The sequence below is a fragment of the Aedes aegypti genome, chromosome 3 (assembly GCF_002204515.2).
Source record: "Aedes aegypti strain LVP_AGWG chromosome 3, AaegL5.0 Primary Assembly, whole genome shotgun sequence".
Taxonomy (NCBI): Eukaryota; Metazoa; Arthropoda; class Insecta; order Diptera; family Culicidae; genus Aedes; species Aedes aegypti.
Genome location: NC_035109.1, coordinates 374,089,208 through 374,114,453, shown reverse-complemented (window position 1 = coordinate 374,114,453; position 25,246 = coordinate 374,089,208). Strand labels below are relative to the sequence as shown.

The 25,246-nt window shown below is 40.8% G+C and overlaps 1 protein-coding gene across 1 annotated transcript; it reads right to left on the bottom strand.

Annotated features, from left to right (window-relative positions):
- Positions 1-2,243: 2,243 nt before the first annotated feature.
- On the bottom strand, positions 2,244-18,727 carry LOC5574197 (trifunctional enzyme subunit beta, mitochondrial). Its single transcript, XM_001661204.2, has 4 exons — positions 18,535-18,727; positions 8,217-8,382; positions 2,866-3,763; positions 2,244-2,793 (listed from the first exon to the last, which is right to left on the bottom strand). Exons 1-4 carry the CDS (start codon positions 18,590-18,592, stop codon positions 2,506-2,508), a joined length of 1,410 nt encoding a protein of 469 aa, XP_001661254.1. The 5' UTR covers positions 18,593-18,727; the 3' UTR covers positions 2,244-2,505.
- Between the last annotated feature and the right edge of the window lie 6,519 nt (positions 18,728-25,246).

Below are 25,246 nucleotides of genomic sequence, written 5' to 3'. Positions count from 1 at the left end.
TAGTCTCTAAAATATGCCCAATTTGCAATGTATGGACGACTTTTAGTAAATTTAATTACGAAACTTTTTGCTTAAGGATGATCAAAATGGCCGTTTTTTTTAAATCGACTATAAAGTTTTGAATATTTTTTTTTCAGTGTAGAAAATGTGTTTTTATTTTTTTAATATTTTTTTCTAAAACGTCAGGAAATTTCACGACAACACTTTTTGTAGGTCTTACCAAAGACAAATTAAAGACCTCCATGTCCTTTGAAGTTGCCCAAAATTTTATGGCTAATAAGGTAATCTAGAATGCCGTGAAAAGTGTACTGCGATATGTCAAACTTGGGTACCTTTTGCACTACCGAGGGACTGAATGCAGTACTAGAAGTGGTACTCAATCTGAGCCCGAGTGGGACGGACCTGGTCTTACCGTTTTCAAGTTATACGGGTTTATAAAAAAAGTAAAAAAAAAAAACTTTGACCCTTTCCAAATGTTAGTCTAGATCGATTTTGAAAAAACAAAGTATGTAAAGTATCTTAGTTTCACATAGTCTTCACACCAAGAAAGTTTCATTGAATTCTGAAGGGGTGCTGCCAATCCCTTTGTCGAGTTGGCGTGAAATCCGTCTTTTGTACAAAAACTAGACATGCGACGGCTCATTCTTTATGATTCTGGATACATGTGACTATTTTAGTTCAATTTTAGATGAATGACCACTCAGACTCATTGTTACCACGAAATAACCCAGGAGTGACCACCGGAGATACCCGTATTGTGGGACATTTCAGCTTTTGTACCAAAACTAGGCATGCGACGGCCCAATTTTCATGGTTTTGAATACCTGTGACTTTGCTAATTTAATTATTGATGAATGACCACTTTGGTTCTTCTAGCCTACCGAAATAACCCTGGAATGGCCACCGAAGATGGCCATATTGTGAGTCATTTCAGTTTTTGTACCAAAACTAGACATTCGACGGCTCAATTTTCATAATTTTCAATACCTGTGACTTTGCTAGTACAATTATTGATGAATGGCCACTTTGGTTCTTCTGGATCACCAAAATAACCCAGGAATGACCACTGGAGATACCCGTATTGTGGGATATTTAATTTTTCTAACTCTTCATTTTAGCTAAGTAAATTTATTTTGAAAATTTTAATATAGGGTGAACCCGAAAAATCAGTTATTTTGGTCTTTTTTTATTTTCAGTTCTACGTGAATGTGGTCTTCAGAAGAATTGCAGAGGAAGAAATTGTACACATTTTTGCTGAACATCGCAAGTTTGTAATTTTAAACTTAAATAGGGGCCGCCCTATTCATTTTTTTCTTAGAAGATGCAAAACTCAATTACGAATAACTTCTCTGAAGACATCGAACGGCTAAAATCGATGATGATAGAGAAACCATTTTTCCGGCTTGATTGTCGATTCGGACCATTGTGCACTGGTTCTTCGGGACCATCTAAGTAAAACAGGAATGGCCAATGGACATATCCGTATTATTGGGACATTTCAGTTTTTTACCAAAACTAGGTATATACTAAGCATGATTTTGAACACCTGTGACTTTTCTAGTTCAATTATAGATAAATTACCGCTTTGCTTCTTCTTTACTACCAAAATAACCCACCTTACCTACACCTTAGATACCCGTACTGTGTGATATTTAAGTTGTTGTTCCGAAACTAGGCATGCGATGGCTCGTTTTTCATGATTTATAATACTGTGGTCATTCACTCTGGATAATTGTTACCACCGAAAAATCCCAGGAATGACCACCGGTGTTATCTCTGTTGTGGGACATTTTAGATTTAGTTCCAAAACTAGACATGTGACGGCTCAATTTTCCTAATTTTCTGAGCACGTGATCCATCTCACATAATAATGAATGGATGGCCAGTCTGGTCCTTTACTGTCACTGGAATAAACCAGGAATGTCCACCGAAGAAACCCGTATCGTGGGGTACATTAGTTTTTGTACCAAAGCTAGGCATACGACGACTCAATCATCCTGTTTTTTCAGGCATGTGCACGCAGAAACACGGGTAGTCACAGAATGACTACATTTTAGTAAATAATGACTATTTTCTGGTTAGTAGTGTTTGATCCTTTGGTCGCGTTGCTTGCTCCTGCGGGGGCGGGTGATGCGGGCTGGATCAATCGTGTTGCTAAAGTTATCAGTCCTCATTAATCCCGGGAGGTAAAATCAATATCTTAAGCCTTCTAGAATTTTCGGATCGAATGACACAATACAATATTTCATTAAATATAGGTATAGATATAATATGCTACCAAAAACGTGTAAAAAATAAACATGATACTCGACTTTAACTATATTACTTATGACATTGGGGTGAAACCTAAACAAACAACATCAGGATTGTCGAAGAGGGAAGGGATGTCCGATCTTCTAGTCTTATTGAAAACATTTTTTTTAACGGATCCTCCTGCAAGTGACGATCCCCTTGCAACACCGAAATGCAAGCCCCAACGGGAAATCAAAACACAACTCTTACCCACTATTCGGCGTTGGCATCCGGGTGCCGTTCGAGCAGCATGGCCACGCCCTGTCCTCCGGCAGCGCAAGCCGCCACCAGACCCAGCTGACCATTTTCGCGCACCAACCGGTTGGCAGTGTGCATGCAGAGCCGAACGCCAGTGGCCGCAAACGGATGGCCAATCGAGAGCGATCCACCCCAGTTGTTCCACTTGTTCAGATCTGGGGTTCCGACCTTCTCGCTGAGACCGAGATAGTTCTTGCAGAAGTAGTCCGAGTCGAGGGCTTTCAGGTTGGCAATAATTTGACCCTATGATTTAGTTGGAAAACGAAAACGTGATGAGTTGCGTTAGAATGGAAGAAATAAATGGTAGCTACTTACGGCGAAGGCTTCATGGATTTCCCACGAGTCGATGTCCTTCAGCGTAAGGCCGGCCTTCTTCAGCAGCTTTGGGATACCGTAGGCGGGTCCCAACAACAGCTGGTCGATCGGGTCTTGCGACACGTACAGGAAATCTCGCAGATAAGCCTTTGGACGCAGTCCAAGGGCCTTTGCCTTTTCTTCGGTCATGATTAAACACGCGGAAGCTCCGTCCGTTAGGAAGGAAGCGTTGGCAGCCGTGACGGTTCCGTATGGTTTCACGAAAGCGGGACGTAGCTTGGCCAGAGCTTCCTTGCTCGAGACGCGAATGCCGTTGTCCTTCTCAACGGTTTTGTCTACTCCGGACACCTTGAATGGGACCAGATCGGTGAAGTAACCTTTTTCCTGGGCTTCCTTGGCTAGGGTGTGCGACCGGAGAGCGTAATCGTCTTGCTCTTGGCGGGAAGCGTTGAATGAAGCGGCCAAGCGATCTGCTGAGTGGCCCATGGTTTCACCGGACGAGAACTCTGCCACTGCTGGCAGTTCTGGAATGAAGAAGTCCGGTCGGATGGACGACAATAGCTGAAGACGCTGAAGGGGGGTTTTGGCCTTGTTGGCTTTCAACATCAGAGCACGCATCTTTCGGCTGTGACGGATTGGCACATCGGACATGAATTCTACGCCTCCGGCCACAATTACGTCGTAGGTTCCGGTGGCAATCAGACCCATTCCGGTGGTGATGGCCTGGTTGGAGCTGATGCATGCCATGGTAACAGTGTGAGCGGGAGTTTTGTCACTGAATCCTGCAGCCAGGGCAGCTTCGCGGGCAATGTTCGACGTTTTGACCTCCTGAATGACGGTTCCGTAGACAATGTAGTCGACCAGTTCCTTGTCGAGCTTGGTTTTGCGCAACAGGCTCCTATTGGTGAACATTAATATTACCAATTGTACAAAGTGATTATAATCTGGGGATTCTATAACATGCGCCAAAAAATCATTCATTATAATACACCATTCCTTAGAAAGCTACATATCCTTCTTCTTCTTTCTGGCGTTACGTCCCAACTGGGACAAAGCCTGCTTCTCAGATTAGTGTTCTTATGAGCACTTCCACAGTTATTAACTGAGAGCTTTCTTTGCCGATTGACCATTTTTGCATGTGTATATCGTGTGGCAGGTACGAAGATACTTTATGCCCTGGGAATCGAGAAAATTTCCTTTACGAAAGATCCTCGACCAGCGGGATTCGAACCCACGACCCTCAGCATGGTCATGCTGAATAGCTGCGCGTTTACCGCTACGGCTATCTGGGCCCCACTACATATCCAAAAGTTCTTATTTGAAGTTCCATAAGCGAATGATGAATATTCATCTTCGTATTGAGACATCTATTGAGGAGACGATTTTACATCACTAACCCGATTGGTCTAAGATATCAAAAAGTTTGTATGCGCAAATTGCTGAAGCAACCATAATTCTAACTTTTGAAATGGCCCTTCGCGCTAACGAATCTATGAGGCTCATACCAGGCAGATGAACGGCAACAATTTTCGTAGCCGGAATTCCCCAAGCAGAATCTCCAACAATTCTCATTTTTCAGTCCATTAGAGGCACGTCGGCAGTGTCTCGTATTACATGTGAATCAAATGAAGGGTCCATGATAGAAAACGTCAAATTTGTAAACATTCCTATAATGTACCCCGGTCCATAATAGGCATTCGGACAACAGTTTTCCAAATGTATATTTTGCTGGAAAAATCGGATGATTTTGTATGTTCTATAGGCGTACTATGAAGTAAAGATATTGAACTTGTTGTTAGACTGCACACAACGTATATCCGTCTGAGATATCATTGCGGAAAAGCGTCGAGAATTAATTTCAGCTACTAAGGGGTGGTGGGCTGCAAAATGGTGAGTCGACGGAGTCCTCACAAGTTCCTACCTCATGCTTCCACGGGTCGACGGATGACAAATGACCGCCAGCTAAGAGTTGCGTGCTTAGCTGGTAGTGCAGCCTGGGTCCTGTAGTCCTTCTGACTTCAGCTAGATTGAGGAGGTACGTCCACCGAGCGTCTGTTCACCAAGGAGGTGCGGCTCAAACAGCGTCTGTCTGGCATCCAGCGGCTGAATAAGAAATGCTCTTCCCCGGAAGCTACACCTAAGATGGCAGCCCCATCACGGCGGATAGGGAACCTTAGGCTAACAACCTACTGTCCCCGAAACATCAAAAAATGTTCAAGAAACCGATAGAGAAAGATTACGAACTGATTTAACGGCAACGACTTTTAGCGCGAAACAACGGACACGAATTGGAACATGGAACGTACTAACCCTAGCCCAGCAGGGTAAACTGGCACAACTCGCCAACGAGGCGTGTCGCATGAAGCTAGAGATCCTAGGACTGAGCGAAGTCCGTTGGCCAAACATTGGAGAACACAGAATACCATCGGGACAGATTCTGCTATATTCTGGCCTGCGAGGTGAACACGCTCCTCGGCACCGTGGGGTTGGCTTTTTGCTCAGCGCCCAAGCTTACGCCGCGCTTATGAAGTGGGAGCCTATAAATGAGAGAATAATCGTCGCCAGATTTAGAACACGGGTCCGAAACCTTACCATAGTCCAATGTTATGCGCCGACCGATGCTGCCGAATTGCAGGACAAAGAGAACTTTTACAGTCAACTCAATGCTGTCGTGGATAAGATTCCGAAGGGTGATATCAAGATCTACATGGGCGACTTCAATGCGAAGATCGGATCCGACAACTCGAGCTATGAGCCTGTCATGGGACGCCATGGTCTCGGAGAAATGAGCGAAAACGGAGAACTGTTGGCAGAGTTTTGTGGCAATAACGACATGGTGATCGGGGGATCGCTCTTCCCCCATCGTCCGGTTCACAAGGTCACGTGGGTCTCCCGTGACGGCTATACCGAAAATCAAATTGACCACATCTGTATCAGCCGAAAGTGGAAACGGAGCCTTCTTGATGTGCGGAATAAACGTAGCGCTGACATCGCATCCGACCATCACCTCCTCATCGGCGAGGTGCGTCTGCGCATTGCGCGGATTCGTCGACAGGAGGAAAGAGTCGGACGTCGATTTAACACACGCCGACTGGAAGATGCCACAGTGAAAAGGTCCTTCATCGAAGAACTGGAGACTCGTGCTGCTAATATTTCGGAAGGTGGCAGCGTAGAAGAGCAATGGACCGCCATCAAGAATGCCTTCATCACTACCAGCGAAAATAATCTGGGTGAGCTACGCACTCGGAGAAAACAGTGGATTACCGATGAAACCTGGAGGAAGATAGAGGAGCGGAGAGAAGCCAAAGCCGCGATAGAGCGGGCGAAAACCAGAGGAGCCAAGGCACTTTCCCGTCAACGATACTCGGCTCTAGAAAGGGAAGTTAAGCGCTCATGTAGGCGGGACAAACGAGCGTGGGCGGACTCCCTTGCTGACGAAGGTGAGAAAGCCGCAGCAACCGGCGACATTCGTCTTCTCTACGATATCTCACGACGCCTTAGCGGGGCAAAGATGAATACGACGATGCCCGTGAAAGACACGACTGGACAACTGTTAACCGACCCCACTGACCAGCTAAAACGCTGGTTTGAGCACTTCGAACAACTTTTCCAAGTGTCAACCCGGCCACCAACACCTCAGCATGATCCGCCTAGGGTTCGGCGTATTAGTCGCGTTAACACCGAAGCTCCATCACTGCATGAGATAGAAACAGCCATCCAAAGTATGAAATCCAACAAAGCCCCTGGGGTCGATCGCATATCAGCCGAGATGCTCAAAGCAGACCCCGCAATATCCGCTCAACTGTTGCATCAACTATTCCGCAATATCTGGGACACCGCGAGTTTTCCGGCCGACTGGATGCAAGGCGTGTTAGTGAAGGTACCCAAAAAGGGTGACCTCACTGTATGCGATAATTGGCGGGGCATCATGTTGCTATGTATTGTTCTCAAAGTTCTATGCAAAGTGATCCTAAACCGGATCCAGGAGAAGATCGATGCGACTCTCCGTCGACAGCAAGCGGGATTCCGTGCCGGACGATCCTGTGTGGACCATATTGTCACGCTCCGTATCATCTTGGAGCAAGTCAATGAATTCCAAGAGTCCCTGTATATGGTATTCATTGACTACGAAAAAGCTTTCGACCGACTCAATCACGAAAATATGTGGGGTACCCTGAGACGCAAGGGTGTTCCTGAGAAAATCATCGGCCTCATCCAAGCGCAGTACGAGGCCTTTACGTGCAGAGTATTGCACAACGGGGTCTTGTCTGAACCCATCCGGGTTGTAGCTGGAGTGAGGCAAGGATGTATACTATCACCACTACTGTTCCTCATCGTAATTGACGAGATCCTGATAGGCGCCATTGACCGTGAACAAAACCGTGGGCTGCTGTGGCAGCCTATTACTATGGAGCACTTAAATGATCTCGATTTGGCTGATGATATTGCTATACTAGCTCAACGGCGCTCTGATATGCAGAGTAAGCTAGACGATCTTGCCGAACGCTCCCCAGCGGCAGGTCTCAACATCAATGTCAACAAGACCAAATCGTTGGATGTAAACACGGCCGGCCCTTCCAGCTTCACAGTAGCCGGGCAAACAGTGGAGAACGTCGAAAACATCCAATATGTTGGTAGCTAACTGGCGTCTGACGGCGGTACCAAGATCGACATAGGTGCACGGATCAAGAAGGCGAGGGCTGCTTTTGCGAGCTTAAGAAATATTTGGAAGAACAGTCAGATTAGTCAACGCACCAAAATTCGAATATTCAATTCCAATGTCAAATCTGTGCTGTTATACGCCAGTGAAACGTGGTGTGTATCAGCGGAGAACACTCAACGGCTGCAGGTGTTCATCAACAGATGCCTGCGGTATATAATTCGGGCATGGTGGCCACACAACTGGATTTCTAATGCTGACCTCCATCGTCGGTGCCACCAGAAACCGATACAAACCGAAATTCGACAACGAAAGTGGGGGTGGGTCGGCCACACTCTACGTCGGGGCGGAAACGAAATCTGCAAACAAGCGCTGGAATGGAATCCAGCAGGACATCGCAGCAGAGGCAGACCCAGAGGATCATGGCGGCGCAGCCTCAACAAAGAAATAAAAGAAGTCGACGGCAATTTGACCTGGCCGCAGGTCAAGGCGATAGCTGGTAATCGCCCAGGATGGAAATCTTTCACGTCGGCCCTATGCACCAGAATGGGTGCCCAGGACCCATAAGTAAGTAAGTAAGTACTAAGGGGTGCATTACTAGCATTAAAACCCTAGTTTTCTGGGGTATGGTGCATTCTGGGAATTGGCTTTCTTGGGAGCGTTATACAATCAAAATCCAATGACAACTTACAGCAAAGAGTGACGAGCCAGTTCGTGTGGCATCAGCTTTGAGTAGTCGGTACCGGACATGAGGAATGGCGTTCGAACTCCGTCCACCAGCACTACATTCTTACCGGTCTTATCGGGGAGCTTCCTGGGTTCGTACACAGCTCCAGTGGTGCTGATGCTTCGCAGAGCTGAAAATAGAACAACAGTCACTGTTATCACATTTGTTATCAGGAGGAAAACGTGACGATCGTAATCAACCGGCTGATAATGTTCAAAACTGTTCTGAATTTGAAATTTTTAACCTGAGAGATTGACTTTCGATGTGTTTCGGAGGCAATTGTTGGTTACAGGAACCAACTCAAGTCTAGAAGGAAGGCTAGCCTTTAGTAGGACTCATCACGAGAGGTATGACTGATAATGAAGCTACTGTAGAACGGGGTAGCATTGATAGTTTTTTTTTTTTTAAATAAATCTGAATATTAATGCATTCTGTCTCAAATATTATTATATTACCTATATTTCTAAAACAAGTAATAATATCTGAGTAATAGTTAAAAGAAGAAAAAAATTGCGTAATGTGTCATTTTGGATGCACCTATAATTTTTATATAATCGAGAATCGCTTTTCGATTTTTGTAGTAACTTTGGCGGCATCCACAAATTACGTAACGCTCTTAGGGGAGGGGGAGAGTAGACTCAAGCGTTACGGCTAATACAAAAATTTAAAAAATGTCCATACAAAAAGCGTTACGGAGGGGGGAGGGAGGGGGTCAAAAATTTCCAATTTTAGCGTTACGTAATAAATGGACGCTGCCTTTGGTAATGGTACTGTTCGACATCATTATAACCTTAAGCGTTTGATACTGAAATTGGAGCAGGTTTTTAGGATGCTATTACTAGCGAAATGTTTGGAAGGATTGCAGGACAGGGTGGCCACCGCATTTAGATTTTGAAATTCCCGCTTTTTTCCCGGTTTTCCCGGTATATTTTACTTAATTTTCCCGGTTTTTAATCCATTCTTTCCAACGACTTTAATAGACTTTTTCTATATCGTTTCTTTGAAAAGTACTGCAATATTTTTTTAAACGGTTCAAAAATGTTTACTTATTTTTTTCCTAGTAATTTGATTGTTTATCAATAGTTTCACTATTGGAACAATAAGTTAACTATTAGATTGTTCTAATCTATATAGAATCTTATCCTGAAAACTATGACATGGTATAGTATTAATCTGAATCGATTTGTCTCGTGTTCGTCGAAAATCAATGAAGCCCTGGAGCTATCTATCATGGGAAAGAGATGGTCAATCGTGCTAATAAAACAGATCCTACTCTTGACACGAAAGGAGTTTAATTTGAATGCTATTTGAACCATATTTACCAACAGCCCTTTAAGCCAAATTTAACGATCAAAATTTCAGCTCAGAGCTCTGTTGAGAACCAAATAGACTCGTGCTCTTGAAATTTCATGGTTTGGCTTTGGTATATAATCACCTTAAGCGCATCTTAATGCTGAATTTCAGATAATATGGCCGACATAAGCCTCAGGTGTCTAAGTAAATCATCAAGATGCCCAAGTAGTTCTTTAACGTAATGTAAATTATTTAAATTCTTAAAGCTTTGAATTTTCTTCTCTGAAGAAAATAAGTTCAAGGTATGGATGAAACAAATCCGCACATGTAGAAGCACTTACATAGGGCTCACACGCAATTTTAATAACACCGAAAATTATCATTTTTGACATCCATCCACCCTCTCGTAATCCTTTTTGTATGGATATTCTACACATTTTATATGCGCTGTAATAGCTTGATAATTATTAAAATCGTAAATGCGCCCTTATTCAAAACTTTTGTCGACTAGATAACAAGTGACATAATAACTTTTATAAATAAAGGCTTGTTTTCAAGATTAGTTGTGGTATCCAAAAATTACAGAAGAGTGCTAACCAATCTGCAATAAGTAATTAAACTTTGATTCAAAACGTCAAGTAAAAAAATAGAGAAAAGTTCAAAAAATATTAGCACTGACAGTGCGAAAACAAAAATTCAAAAACATATTTTGAAACGTTGCTTAGAAAAAAGTGAAGCAGTTTTAAGAAATATGATGTAGCATAGTAGAAATTAAAGAATTAATGTTTGAAATTATTTCGAAAGTGTGGATGCTATGAGAATGTCATTAAACATAACTACTTTCTATAATTTTTTTTTGGAGGTAATTTTGTAGATTACAGCTTGAAGATGTTCGTTCAAAACGATTTTCCCGGTGATCTTCTCGAATTCCCGTTTTTTCCCGTCTTTTTCCCGGTGGATTCAAATTCCCGTCTTTTTCCCGCTTTTCCCGTTTTTCCCGGTTCGGTGGCCACCCTGGCAGGAGTAATTTATGCATGAAATGCTGGGAAAATTCTCTGCGAAAATGTCTTTATGAGAAATCCCTGGTCTAACTTATTGAGGACATATTGAAAACAATCTTATAGTCATATAAAAAAAATATCTCAATTATCTCTTTCCTTGAATCATACCTAATGGAATGTTTAACCCGTACAGGCCTGAGTGAAAGCAAAAATTCTAAAACCCTCACCACTCAGCGAATTCTTAATGGATTCAAATGATTTTTTGTCAGTGTACTGGCACACATATCTAGTTTCTAGAAGTGGACAGAGGAATGCGGAAATAACGCATTTTAGTGCACAATTATGTTTGTTTTCTACTTTTCGAGAATTGAAACGGTTTAGTATCCATCAAATCTATAGCCGGTTCTTCCGGGCATTACGTCCGAATGGCAACATCCGGTATATTTTAAACAGTGCAAAACTCTTCATTTATAATGTTGAATATCAGATCTTGATGATTTTTTGCAAATTAAAATGATTGTCATTGCAAATAAATGATGGTAACTTGGCATGTCCCAAAAAATAGCCTTTTTTACCCGACTTCGACCCAGTGACCCACCGGAATAACTCCGGCCACAGAAATATGTCCAAGTTCCTCTGGCCAATTCTTGAAACTAGATATGTGGGCCAGTGAATTGACAAAAAACCATTTGAATCCGTAAAGAATTCTCTGAATTTGCTTTCACTCAGGCCTATACGGATTAAGCAGGGTGTCTACTCATACACAGAAATTCCCTGATATTTCCAGGTTTTTTTTCAGGTTTTACAAAATAATTCAACGTTCAAGAAATACTCTAATTCTAGACAGACAAAAAAATCTTGTCAAAATAATTTTGATTCAATAGTGTTTCATGTTTCCATATTTTTCTTAAATAGGGTAACCAATATATTTTGGACCCCTATATATTTTGTACCCCCTTGGCCATTTTCCTGCAAATTTCCCAGTTTAAATCGAAAGACCAACTCAATTTGCATGGACTATTCCGTACTTGTATCAATCGTTTGTACAAAGAAAATGTGTTTATTTTATCTGAAATTAATTTAATTTAATCGGTGCATCCATGCAACCGTTACAACACGTTACACACAGAAATTAGAGCCGTCAAAAATTGTTCAAATATAAACAAAAACTTTTTTCAAATTTCAGGACAAAAAGCGTAGAATTTCTTCGGTTTTCCATTGTCGATCGATTGATTAGACTATGGGCAAGCATCTTATACATCCAGTGTCATGGACTTTGTCGCCAAACGATAAAAAAATGCCGGGGGTCCAAAATATATACTTTGAGGGTCCAAAATGTATTGGTGTGTCCAAAATAATGAAAAACAGTGCTTCACAATTCAATTATTTTCGACGTTTTTTGGACCCTACATGACCGTTTGGGCATTTTTATCTCGTAGAGGAAGTTTTTCTCTACATTTTGACATTGTTACGCTGTGCAATTAATTAATTAGGACACAAAACTAAAATCACTTCCACAGAGAAACAGACGTCACACTCTGATCGATGTCCATCGACCACCTTTTTAACGGTCGATTCGAATATACGGTGGGTGGCCAATCCACCACCCGCAGCGCTCGCGTCATTTTTGTTCGTGTTTGACGTTTACACACTACCGCCATCTGTTGGCCCATCGGCCAAACACACCAATTTTAGCATTGGGCGTATACGTTCTCGCGACTATGATTTTCATCGAAATTTGTTCTAAGTGTTACGTCTATTTGTCTGTGTCACTTCTTTAGGGGGTCCAAAATACGACTGTTACCCTACATGTTGAAGCTTTTTCAGGGTGAAATAATATCAAAGCTTGAATTGTATTCGATAAGGTGAACGGAACTATCAAGTGCATCAGTATGCTTCATCCTTAAAGTTTATAGATTTCCCAAGTAACACAAAGCATTATAACATTGCACGTATTCTACTACATATCAACAATAATGATGCGACATTGCTTTTAATCGACAAATTACAAGAGCTGTCAAGCAAAAGAGCATTAACGCTACATTACAAATGTATCAATGAACTAATATTACTTTATGAATACCGTGCACCCCCGCTAATTTGAACGGTACCTCATGCAAACCATCGGGGTTCATTTTTAATTTGAACATCTAGTCACCCTAGAAACGTGTTTCTGGTTACCTCTTTCACTGTTTTGTTTTGATTCTGCGTTCCATTCTACGGCGTTCCATCTCACTTCACTCCGTTTCATGAGCTAAATGACGTTTGAACCATTTCTAATCTGAACGATGTGCAAATTAGCGGGGTACAGATTAATGTGGTCAAACCAACGGGGGTACTCGGTAGCTTGGTTGCTTTATAAACATTCTTGCATTAGTTCGACTATATCAGGGCCTTTTTCCACTCTTAAACTACTTCAATAGAGTCCTAAAGGCCTGTCCCAATTTTAGTTCCAAACGCTTAAGTTTAGGCCAAAAACACATGTTTACTCAATTTTTAAATGTTTTTCGTATATATAAGTCAAACATTTTTTTTTCCAAGTTTTTGTAGATTTTGCCACACCTCTTGACTTGAACTCAAATTTCCTTCCGAAATGTCAGATAGGAACAACCCCAATAGGCCAGGAGAAGTGGATGAACTTGTCATTCATTTTCCTGTCAATTGTCATAGAAAATCTACTTTTTCTCTACTATAAATTCACTCTAGGTGAACCACTTCCTCTGGCCTATGTTAAAACTAAAAGCCCTGTTGTGTTTTTGTCGACTAAACGAACGTCAAACATGATCAAAAGTGTCAAGGTTCATTTATGGACCCAATTTTTAAATTAAAGTTTAAATATGATGTAGCCGTTATTTGAGCTGGAAAAATTGCTAAAGTAGTTGCAGTAACATTATCTTTCGTGTCATTAAATAGAAACAAGATTTCATTGAACATTTTAGGACCCAATTGTAGGCTTACGGCGATGCAGCTGCTTTATATAAGCAATGATATAATGCTCCATGGTTACTTGGGTACTGCGTACTAGTGCGAAAACAGATCATGCACTACTAATTTTTAGCCCGCGTTTAGTGAAGAAACTTAAAATTGTATCTATGGGCCGTTCGGATACTTAAGATAGCTCAATGTGCGAAGAAAGAAAAAAATGAATTACGTTTGTACCAATATTTTACAATCAAATTAGCTTTCACCGCTGCTTTCTAAATTGTATTCATAAAATTGTAATCATCTGAGCTACAAAAAAACAAGATCTTCAAAATATGTCTAATCACTTGAATCGTGTTAATGTTACAAGCGTAATTTACTTTGTTAATTTTGTCCGGATGAATTGTTTGCATTTCATTCGAAAACGTTCAAATTTTGTAATTGTAGGGCTAGTAGCGACTGAGTGACTTGCAAATATGATCTTCAGACACCTTTTCCAAAACAAACAACCCAAGTAACAATTTAAATGCTTTTTGATCTTGGATGTTATTTATGGAGGTTTTATTAGATGCATTAAATCCTAACAGATTTAATAATGCATTGAAAAGTGCTCAAAGGTCTTTGCAGTAAAAACACTTTTCAATGCTTTGTAGATACCTATAAGTGCTTTCGTTAAAACTCATTTGCCGGTCAAATTTGTTGAAGATAAATTGTACTTTGAAGGAGTTGTGTAGTGTCTATTAAAACTTATACTTAAAAACTCATCTTACTTGTCTTACAAAGCCGTCGATAAAACTCCTAAGACTGCACAAAGCCATGTAAGAGTCTTCTTAAAACTCAATTGTCTGATGTTATTGGGATGCAGTGCAGGAAATATTCCTCTCGTAGAATTATCTGACTACTTGTAGCATATTTTTCACATGCTTGCCTGAACTTCCCATTCTGGACTTGGAGGGACAACGTTGCTGCACACAACAGCTGCGCTACACGAAAAAAGCTTTCATTTTCAGACACCTGTAACTTACCGTTTTCTGCATCAGTACAACCGATCAACCACGGGCCTTATCATAACAATTTATTCCAGTAAAATATAATTAGACCATAACGGAACGCATTTGGTTTATTAAATAGAATCACAAAATCAAATCTTCCGATTTGTGTACCTTTTTGACAGCTTTCCTCAGTGCATTAAGTTTAAACCAATGCTCCCAAAAAAACCTGTTTGTCTTAGTGCAAAACAAATAATCTGATTTAAGTATATTTTAGCCAGTGAAGGATTTTGGGGAAGGATTCTTAATATCAAAAGCTTCCATGAATGATTATATTGTACGGAATGATCACCAATTGATCTTAAACCATCCCAGATAAGTCCAGCAAGATTTAACTGGATGGAATCCATTTTCATTGTCGCCGTTTCGGGCTCATAATTACAAGATGCGTGGAAAATTCCATTTTATAATAAAGATTAACATGAAATCATTCTAAAAATGGAATGGAACAAAATATTAAATAGGCAATTATGATATCGTTAGTGTGGCGCGTTGTTGTAAATCGAAAAATTCTGTGTCATTCCATCAGTAAATTTTCTTTCACGCGATTGTAAGGAAATTTACCACTACGTCAAAGTCGGCAGACATCATGATGGTTTCAATATTATTAAAAAGGTTATGATTCATAAACAACTTGTTGGCTGATGTTAGTGCAATCATAAGCTCTTAACATTGGTTTTATTACGTGTTCTAGGATATCGCAAAAGATTTAATACTTCTAGTTGAGCTCAATAGCACTATACAATAGCTCTTATGTATGTTTTAAAGTTCACTTCAAGAGTAGATGTATTCATACGATACAAAACTAAGAAGTTTAGAAACGGGTTTAAGATATAGTCTTAACAACCTCTTGTAGTGTAGGCCTTTTGGGGTTTAACGGAGTTTTATCAAAGGTTTAATAAGATTCTTTAAGATGTTTTCAAGAAAGCCCCTTATTCCTCCAGGATTTTATCCGGTAATTCTTCAATCGATTTGCCTAGGACATCCTCCAAGACTTTCATTTAGAACTGCTTCAAAAATTCAATCAGAAGTTCTCCAAATATACCTCCAGGGATTTCTTAAAAATTGTCTTTCATAATTTCTTAAGGATTTTAACTAGAAGTTTCTTCAAGGATATCTCCAAGAATTACTCAAAGATTTCTTTAGGAATTCTTTCAGTGATGGGGACTAAGCTCCTGAAAAGAAAAGTAATCGCCTGCGTGCAAGAAATGGAAAATTTCTTGACCATTTCCTTCGCAAACATTTTTACTTTTGTTGAGCGAAACAGCATACTTAGCTTATTCCTTTATGATTTCTGGAGGAAGTTTTTTAAGCTTTGTCCATGTATTCTTCCAAGATTTTTTCTAGGCATTTCTTCATGGAAATTTTTCAGAAATTTGATTAAATGTTAAAAAAAATCGTAAGATATTTCTAAAGCAAATTCTAAAGTAACCTCTGATGAAACTTGAGTAAGTTTCAACTCACCCTTGATGAGGGTCCTGGTCGAGGTCCTGGGATCGAATCCCATCCCCAGGACCATTGAGGAAATTCCCCTAAAATATGTATAGGAGGATTCTCTGGAAAAATTAACACTGCATAATTAGTATGGAACCTTATTATTTTTTTTTTACTCCATGGGATTTTTGAGAGATGTTTGGAAGAACTGCAGTTCTTCGATGAAGAAAATTGAGAGCAAATTTATGAAAAATTAGTTGCAAAGTCTCGTAACGTCTCTGAAGTCTTTCTGGAGCCTGTATAATTTTGCATCAGAATTCACTGCAAGCAAGATATGTAATTAAGATACTTTATAGACCATTTTGATTAAAACACAAAGACCTTAGAGACCTTCCATGAAAGATAGAGAATTTTTAGAGACTTGCATAAGACCAAGTCTGGGTATCTGTTCTACTACTAGTTTCGTTCCCCAAGCTAGACAGATAACAGTTAATTTTTCTCTGCACTCCAGCCAACATGATCAAGTTTTGTTTTTGCTTCGATAAGAATATCAACTCCGTCATATTTTGGACAAAACACTCTTATTATCTTCTATTCAAAAAATTGTCGTACATGATATATTTTTTCGTTGAGAGGCGGTCATCCGATGATATTTTCTTGGAGATACAAAGGCAAAAATAAATGTTTATTGGCAAAGAAAGCTCTCAGTTAACGACTGAAGTTTGTATCAGAACGCTAAGCTGAGAAGGAGGCTCTTTTGCAGTTGGGATGTCCGCCGTCAAGAAGAAGAAGTAGGATGAGCGGGAACAAAATAAAAAAAGAAGTGGTTTATTGTTGAACCTTAAAAAAATGATCAGTTTTCGCGTTCACGATTTTTACAAATATGACCCATTTCATAGTGATTATTGTATGAATATGTTAATAAATACATTCTGGCCAAACAAATGAAAGGTTTATTGTAGAATAATATTTATTTATTGCTTGGAGTCCACAATCAAATTCCATACGGAAGAAAAATCTAGAAGTACCTCGCAACAACGAAGCATAACTTTTGTGCATTAGACCTTCTTCTTTCTGGCGTTACGTCCCTACCGAGACAGAGCCTGCTTCTCAGCTTAGTGTTCTTATGAGCACTTCCACAGTTATTAACTGAGAGCTTCCCGGATAAAAAATACAATACAAAAACAATATAACGTATTGAAACAGTACCATTCAATATATTGGAAATACAATACAGTATTTTGTGAAATGACAATACAATTACAGTACAATATATTGTTTTCAACAGTTCACTGTATGGTATATGAGATTTTTGCAATATAATGTATGGGTGGTTAAGTATCGTAACAATACAAATATAGATATTTTCTCATACAAATATTTTGAAAACACAATATGATATATTGTTCATGTATTGTCTTGATAAGCAATTCGTGTATTGTTGTACAATACAAAAACAATTCAACAAACTGTATCATGGTTGCATGTCAGCTAATGTCAAGTGACTTCTAAAAAACTACTTATTTTGACTTTTTGAATATTTTCCACCCAACATTTCTTGCTTTTTGAACTTGTTTTGTTTATTTCTTTCAGCAAAGCTACATAGAAAAAAGCAACAGTTGTTTTACGCGAAAATAGGAATTTGACCAAAATTGTAAGGTATAAAACCAATTAAAAACAATACAATGTTCTGTTACAACATATTATATTGTTTTTGAATTGTATATCCAAACATGAATAATATTGCTTCGACATTCAATTACAATACGCTGTATTGTATCCAATACGTTATATTGTACATTAATGGTTTATTCCATTCACTGAATGATACGTTTTTATCCGGGTTACTATGCCAATGACCATTTTTGCATGCGTATATCGTGTGGCAGGTACGAAGATACTCTATGCCCTGGGAAGTCGAGAAAATTTCCAACCCGAAAAGATCCTCGACCGGTGGGATTCGAACCCACGACCCTCAGCTTGGTCTTGCTGAATAGCTGCGCGTTTACCGCTACGGCTATCTGGGCTGCATTAGACCTGTTCATATTTGAAAAAAAAAATGTCGATGTCCCATGCACCATACTCAAAATTTCATGGTTACTATGATGGTCCCTTCAAAACGCTTACGAAAGCATTTCTGTTCCATGAGTCGATGGTCCTTTGAGATATCGACTCATGAAGATTTGACTGTATTTCGTTTGGTATGTCCCGCACTATCAAAATTACCCGCAATATCAAAGATGCCCCGTTTCACGGTACATGTAAAAAAGTACGAACGTCTGTTCAAAACAAGCTAACAAAACGACAAACGGAGATTGGACTTTGAACCCATCGCTGCCCTGTTATGTCTGACGCTCTAAAGATGACTTTGATAAATATTTTCCATTACGAAAGCTTCCCTGATTAGGATTTGATTCGCAGAGCCAAAATCCTCTAAGACACAAGGTTTTTATCAACCTGAAAAACCTACTTAAAATCCAACACAATTATGTGACTAATTCAAGCGGATCCAAAGTCCAGTTAGAGGTGACGTCGAGAAGAGATATCACCTTCCGAATCCCATTATGGGAACAACAAGCTTACCGGTTTTGGTCAGGTTCCCCGACAGGGCGGATCCAATTTTCGTCAGCTGGTACGCCATGGTAAATCGGCTTCACACGTTGAAACGAAATGATTTCGAAATTAAACTTAAATAAATTAACAAATTGCTTCACAGACTGTGCTGCCCCAAAACGAGCTGCTCGCGACGAAGAATGGAGTACAAATGAAGATGGATGCAGCGAGCGAACGTAACGAATGAAAGGCACACAACGAAACGAAAATGCACTTTTGTGTCAAATGCCACTGATGACGTTCTCGTGATAGTCGAACCCCTGAGGATGAAGTTGCGGGATATTGGGTGGTATGAATAAAATGAATATAAAATGCTACGCTGTATTTGGCACAATTTTGTTGGAATCTTGTTCGGAACAGCCTCTAAATCTATTCCGGATCGTTTCCTTCCTGATCAACATTGCCGATGTGTTTAGAAACGATAGAAATTGAAGGAATACACTGAGTTTTTCCGATGAGAAACAACTTCTACAATGTCGATGCCTGTAAGGCCACAATTATTGAAAATGGCTTACCTTTTCATAGCGTCCAGGAATAAATGGCGTTTCAAATTTAATTCCTTGCTCGAGACACACGCGTTTCCAGCAGCAAATATTCAATTAAAATATCACCTCGACAAAACTGACGGCGTGGAAAAAAAACAATGATGGTGGGCAAGGGCTGGAGTTACACACTGGTCAAATTTGTCACCCGTTAAACTTGTTTAGTTTTACTTATTATGCCAAACATGTATACTTTCAAAACTAGACTGGGTTTGAACTTGATGAATGACAAAAATGATTATGATTTAAACTATCGATGTTTTGATCGGATTATGAGTGTATAAGAATAACGCTACACGCAAAAACATTAGGGGTGAACATGGTATTGCACCGGCAATAGGGTCCTAAACAAGGGGTGGATCACTTGTTCGGTGCACATCTAATGTACATCGATTTGCATTAAATGCATTTTTTCGATAAATTCATCGACTTAGCCCTGAACCATACAATTGTATCGTACTATAGCAACGCGTCATTGTTTGTTTTGGAAGTTTCAATGTTTTACTCTACACTCGTTGTCTTCAATTAATCACAAATTTTATTTGTTTCAGATCAAGATCAAGATGTAGCTTTAAAGCAAGAAAATATATTAAATTAAGAAGCCTGATTAGTGCTGTTTGTAGACCTTTCAATCATAAGGCATCTGGTTTTCTAAGGACTTCAATAACGATCCAAAGATATGTTAGATGCACAGTGGGAAAATGATGATTGGCTGCTGGAGTACATTTCCTTCCCGATAAACCTAAAGTCTTTGGCTTACTGGGGGCAAATAGAAATCCGCATATATTCCTTAATCAAGGATAACAGAATAAAACAAATATAGCTTCTTAGTCCTAATGACTTGTATTATTTCCTTCAATGTAGATCAAGGATCCTGGGATTAGGAAAGGAACTATAACCTCTTAAGTTTGTTATTCTCCTCCTTCAAGTATCATTTGCAGAATGAATATTTCTTCATCGGAGCATTGAATCACTGCAACGTTTAAATTAAGGGACACGAGTGTAGGTAAAGGGGTTAAATAGTGTATGGGTCGTAATAACAGACCTGTCTTCAAAATCACAACTCTCACTATAAAATTCGCTTCTGGGTACTCTGGCACTGCGCAGTTTAACTTAGTCTGTAAGATGGGAGATAGCGGTACTGAATATTAAACTCTAAGGTCATTGACGGATAGAGGATTAGGATTATATTTATTCCACATAGGAGAGTGAGAATGCTAATATCCGATGCTCCATTGAAACCGAGGATTGCCAGCAGCTGGTCAAAAGCGTCCATTTCGCAGCCGGTAAAGTGTGAGGTTTTTGTAGTTTCCCTCACTACGGGTCCTATGCGGGTCAGTCCTTTGTCAATCAGATCGAAGGATTATCATAATCGTTTACGACATGAAGTATTACATGTAGTGATTTTTTGGGTGAGCAGCAACTTTTCTTCAGCTTGTGGAAAATGAGTTTGACGTTCAGACTAGGATAGCAAATAAACATTGGAGCATGCCATGAATTTGTTGAGTGTGCATTTAAATGCATTTGAATACATGAAATAATTCAAATTTATCAGATGCATCAGAAGTGATCCACCCCTTGGTCCTAAAGCCCTGTCCCAATTGGGTCCTAAAATTTTTAATGAAATCTTGTTTTTATTTAATAACACGAAAAAGCATGTTACTGTAACTACTTTAGCAATTTTTCCCGCTCAAATAATGCCTATATCGTGTTTAAACTTTAATTTAAAAATTTGGTTAATAAATGAACCTTGACACTTTTGATCATGTTTGACGTTCGCTTAGTCGACAAAAACACCACAGGGGTTTTAGTTCGACCACTGGGATTGTTCCTATCTGACATTTCGTAAGGGACACGGAAAACAAAATACACCCAAAATTTGAGTTTAAGCCAAAGGATGTGACAAAATCTAAAAAAATGTTTTTTGGGCTTAAATCAACGGAAAACATTAGAAAATTGAGTAAACATGTGTTTTTGGCCTAAACTTAAGCGTTGGGCACTAAAATTGGGACAGAGCTTTAGGACCCTATTCTAGTGCCAAACGCTTAAGTTTATGCCAAAAACATATGTTTACTCAATTTTTTAATTTTTTTCGTTGGTTTGTCTGAAAAATATATTTTTTTTTAAGTTTCTTTAGATTTTGTCACACCCCTTGGCTTAAACTCAAAATTTGGGTATATTTTGTTTTCCGTGTCCCTTCCGAAATGTCAGTTAGGAACCACCCTAGTGTTAAAACTAAAACCCCTGTGGTGTTTTTGTCGACTAAGCGAACGTCAAATATGAACAAAAGTGTCAAGGTTCATTTATGGACCCAATTTTTAAATTAAAGCTTAAACATGATATAGCAGTTATTTGAACGGGAAAAATTGCTAAAGTAGTTGCAGTAACATGTTCTTTCGTGTTGTTAAATAAAAACAAGATTTCATTAAAAATTTTAGGACCCAATTTGCAGCAGATCTTCTCATTAGCATTACGCTCTCACTACCCGCATAATTATGAACCATACATCTACTGTTTCCCATTCAATCCACAACAATTAACAACAGTATTCGCATAATTCGGTGTAAAATTGAAAATAACAATAAACCAACAGTACCATAAACGGGTTTTACAGTTCGGGGAATGGTAATTGCACAAATTACAATGTGGGGAATAGGCGGTTAAGTTATGTAACCATTTAAAAAGGCCGATTTCGTAGAACAAAATTTTTTCATTACAATCTGCCAAACGGTTCACATACCTTCCATTTTTTGATCAATCTACTGTAATCCAAACAGGTAGAGAATGGTTGAACTTTATAATTTGAATCAAAACAAATACTGTATTATGTAATTATCGTTTAATTGTGAGGTATAGTATTATGGGAATTTGCAGAGCATACATGAAAAACGCGTGCGTTTGTTTTGGTTTGATTTAATGAACTGACAAAGATACACGTTTATTGTCGCTTGGGTAAATACAGAGTAAATGGGTTAAATAAATTCGACAGTTACACTGGTCAACACTCCCCCTTAACTGCGAATTTGTGAGATTCCGAAAACTGACTTCAACTGTCCAGAGACCGGTTTAGTTAGGGCGTCTGCCTTCTGGTCACCTGAACTGATGTACTTCAACTGAATTGTACGGTTCTCCAACTGTTCTCGGACAAAGTGATGTCGCACATCAATGTGCTTACTTCTCGGCGAATAGCCAATCTCCTTTTCCGCTAAGCATAATGCACTGCGGTTGTCACAGTGGATGATGATCGGTTCTTTCCTTCCGAGCAACTCTGCACGGAAGCCACGCCACCATAACGCTTCCTGCGAAGCCGCTGACATCGCCATATACTCGGCCTCCATCGTAGAGAGCGCAACGGTCGGCTGCTTTCTGCTGCTCCACGACACTGATCCGCTTCCGAACTGGAACAGATATCCTGTGACTGACCGTCGTGAATCTGGGTCGTTTCCCCAGTCCGCATCGCTGTATCCTTCAAATGCCGCACTAGACGTCTTCCGAAAGACCAATCCCAGCGATTTGGTACCCTGCAGGTACCGAAGAATGCGCTTTGCGGCTGTCCAGTGAGCCTCACCTGGGTTACTACAGAAGCTGCTGACTGCATTCACCGCATATGCAATGTCGGGACGAGTGCACTGAGCTAAAAACTGCAGTCCACCTACTAGCTCACGGTATGGGATGTTCTGCATCCTCTCCTTATCCTGCTGTGTTTTCGGACTCATCGCTTTCACAAGCCGCTGATTCACTTCAGCTGGTGTCGACGTCGGATTACAGTCCACCATGTTGAACTTCCGAAGTAACTCCTCAATGTACCGTTGCTGATCCAACGCAATAGTGTCACCTGTCCTTGTAATCCGCATTCCAAGCACCTGTCTGGCTTCGCCCAAATCCTTCATACGGAACTTCGCTGACAGTTGACGTTTCACTGAATCAAGCCACTCTGGATCGTTTGAGAACAATAACAAATCGTCGACGTAAACTGCAATGATGATGATCCACTTTCCGTCCGTCATGTAATATACACAAGGATCATAACTGGATCGCTTCAAGCCAATTCTCTTCAGTTCTGTGTCTAACTTCACGTTCCACACACGGCTGGCTTGTTTCAGGCCATACAGCGCCTTTTTTGTTAGAATACAATTTCCTACCCCTCTCCTTAATACCACACTGGCAACCCCCCTTGATACGCTCCTGACATTAACCATGTGTTGTTTTACTTTTTCTTTACACAACTGTACTTGAGTGAAATAAAACGTTTATCTTTTCTTTGCATTAATCGCGGTGTTACGTTTTATTCCGGTAGAGAAAACCCGATTGCCTAATAGGTTATAGGCCCAGTGCTACGCGGAACGTGAAATCCGGGTGTGAATTGTTGTGAAAACGATGGAGAAAGAAGATTTTGTGCGGGTGCCTTTGTTTGACGGCAGCAACTATCCGGCATGGAAGTACCGGATGCAGGTGGTGCTAGAAGAGCACGATTTAATCGACTGCATCGAGCGGGAAATGGCCGAGATGGACGAGCTGGAAGTCAAACCGGAAGACAACGATGCTGCTCAGCGGGCGAAGGCAAAAGAGGCTGAAAAGCGGAAGAAGCAGGAGAGGCGCTGCAAATCTTTGTTGATCTCCAGGATTCACGACAGCCAGCTGGAATACGTGCAAGATCACCAGACACCGAAAGCAATTTGGTTGGCTCTCCAACGGGTGTTCGAGCGGAAGAGTGTGGCCAGCCGGCTGCATTTAAAACGGAAGATGCTTACGTTGCGCCACGAAGGTGGATCCCTAAGTGAGCATTTCCTGATCTTTGATAAGATTGTCCGGGAATACAAAAGTACCGGTGCGCAGCTGGATGATCTCGATGTGGTTTGCCATCTCCTCTTGACGTTGGGGTCGTCTTTTGCGACAGTCGTAACAGCTTTGGAAACCATGCCGGAGGATACCTTGACGCTGGAATTTGTCAAGTGCAGATTGCTTGACGAGGAAATCAAGCAGCAAGGTGGAGGTGTGAAGGCCAGCTCGGAGCCGGCAGCGTTTGCTGGTTCAAGTGGAAAGCTACGGCAGCGGAAGCAGCAGCAGAAGAAAAAGTGGAAGTGTTTTGGATGCCAACAAGAGGGCCACAAAATAAGTGAGTGTCCGGAGAAGAATAAGAAGAAGAACAAAGATTCGAAGAAAAGCAGTGCGTATTTCGGAGAAGATGGGGGTGGTGTGTGCTTTTTGAGTGGGCAATCTTTGCCAAACAAGCAGCAGGTGGCATGGGTCGTTGACTCCGGATCGTCGGAGCATTTGACAAACGATCGTGCGCTGTTCCACCAGCTTACTCCGATGCAGGACCCAATGACGATTGCTGTGGCCAAAGAAGGCGAATCTATTGTTGCGAAACATCAAGGTGAGGTGAGACTGTTCTCCGTCGTTCATGGTAAGTCAATCCCAGTTTGCCTTAAGAATGTACTTTACATACCTGACGCTCGAGTGAATCTGCTTTCGGTGCGGAAAATGGAAATGGCAGGGTTACAAGTGACATTTGCGGATGGGAAAGTGGTAGTTTTGCGCGGATCAGAGGTAGTTGCGGTTGGTGAACGACGGGGCAAACTATATGAACTGAACTTTTCCAAAAGTGACTGCGCAAATGATTCGTCCTTCTATTCGTGTGGCCGGGTGCCAAAAGAACTGGAAACATGGCACAGGCGTTTTGGCCATCTGAGTGCGAGTGGATTGGAGCAGCTTGTGCGAAACGAGATGGTGGTTGGGCTAAAAGCAAATGTTCGGAAGGGTAGCGAAGAGATTATCTGTGAGTCTTGTGTTGCTGGGAAGCAGACCCGGCGGCCGTTCATTTCTGGTGAGGGTAGGCAGTCAAGGAGAGTATTGGAGCTTATCCACTCTGATGTATGTGGTCCCGTTACTCCGGTGGGCGTCGGCGGCGAGAAGTATTTCGTTACTTTTATCGACGACTGGAGTCGATTCACAGTTGTGTTTCTGATTAGCTCAAAGGACCAAGTTCTCGGTGCGTTCCGAAACTATGTTGCGGCGGTGTCTGCAAAGTTTGGCAGCAAGATTTCTCGTTTGCGATGCGACAACGGTGGAGAATTTAAGAACGGCGCTTTCTTGAACTTCTGTAAGCAGAAAGGTATACAGGTCGAGTGCACGGTTCC

Coding starts and splice junctions, on each gene's coding strand:
- LOC5574197 (XM_001661204.2), bottom strand. CDS start 18,592: ATGGCGTACCAGCTGACGAAAATTGGATCCGCCCTGTCGGGGAACCTG. Junction 3,764..8,216: donor CTGGCTCGTCACTCTTTGCT/GTAAGTTGTCAT, acceptor GTTCACCAATAG/GAGCCTGTTGCGCAAAACCA. Junction 2,794..2,865: donor AAATCCATGAAGCCTTCGCC/GTAAGTAGCTAC, acceptor ACTAAATCATAG/GGTCAAATTATTGCCAACCT.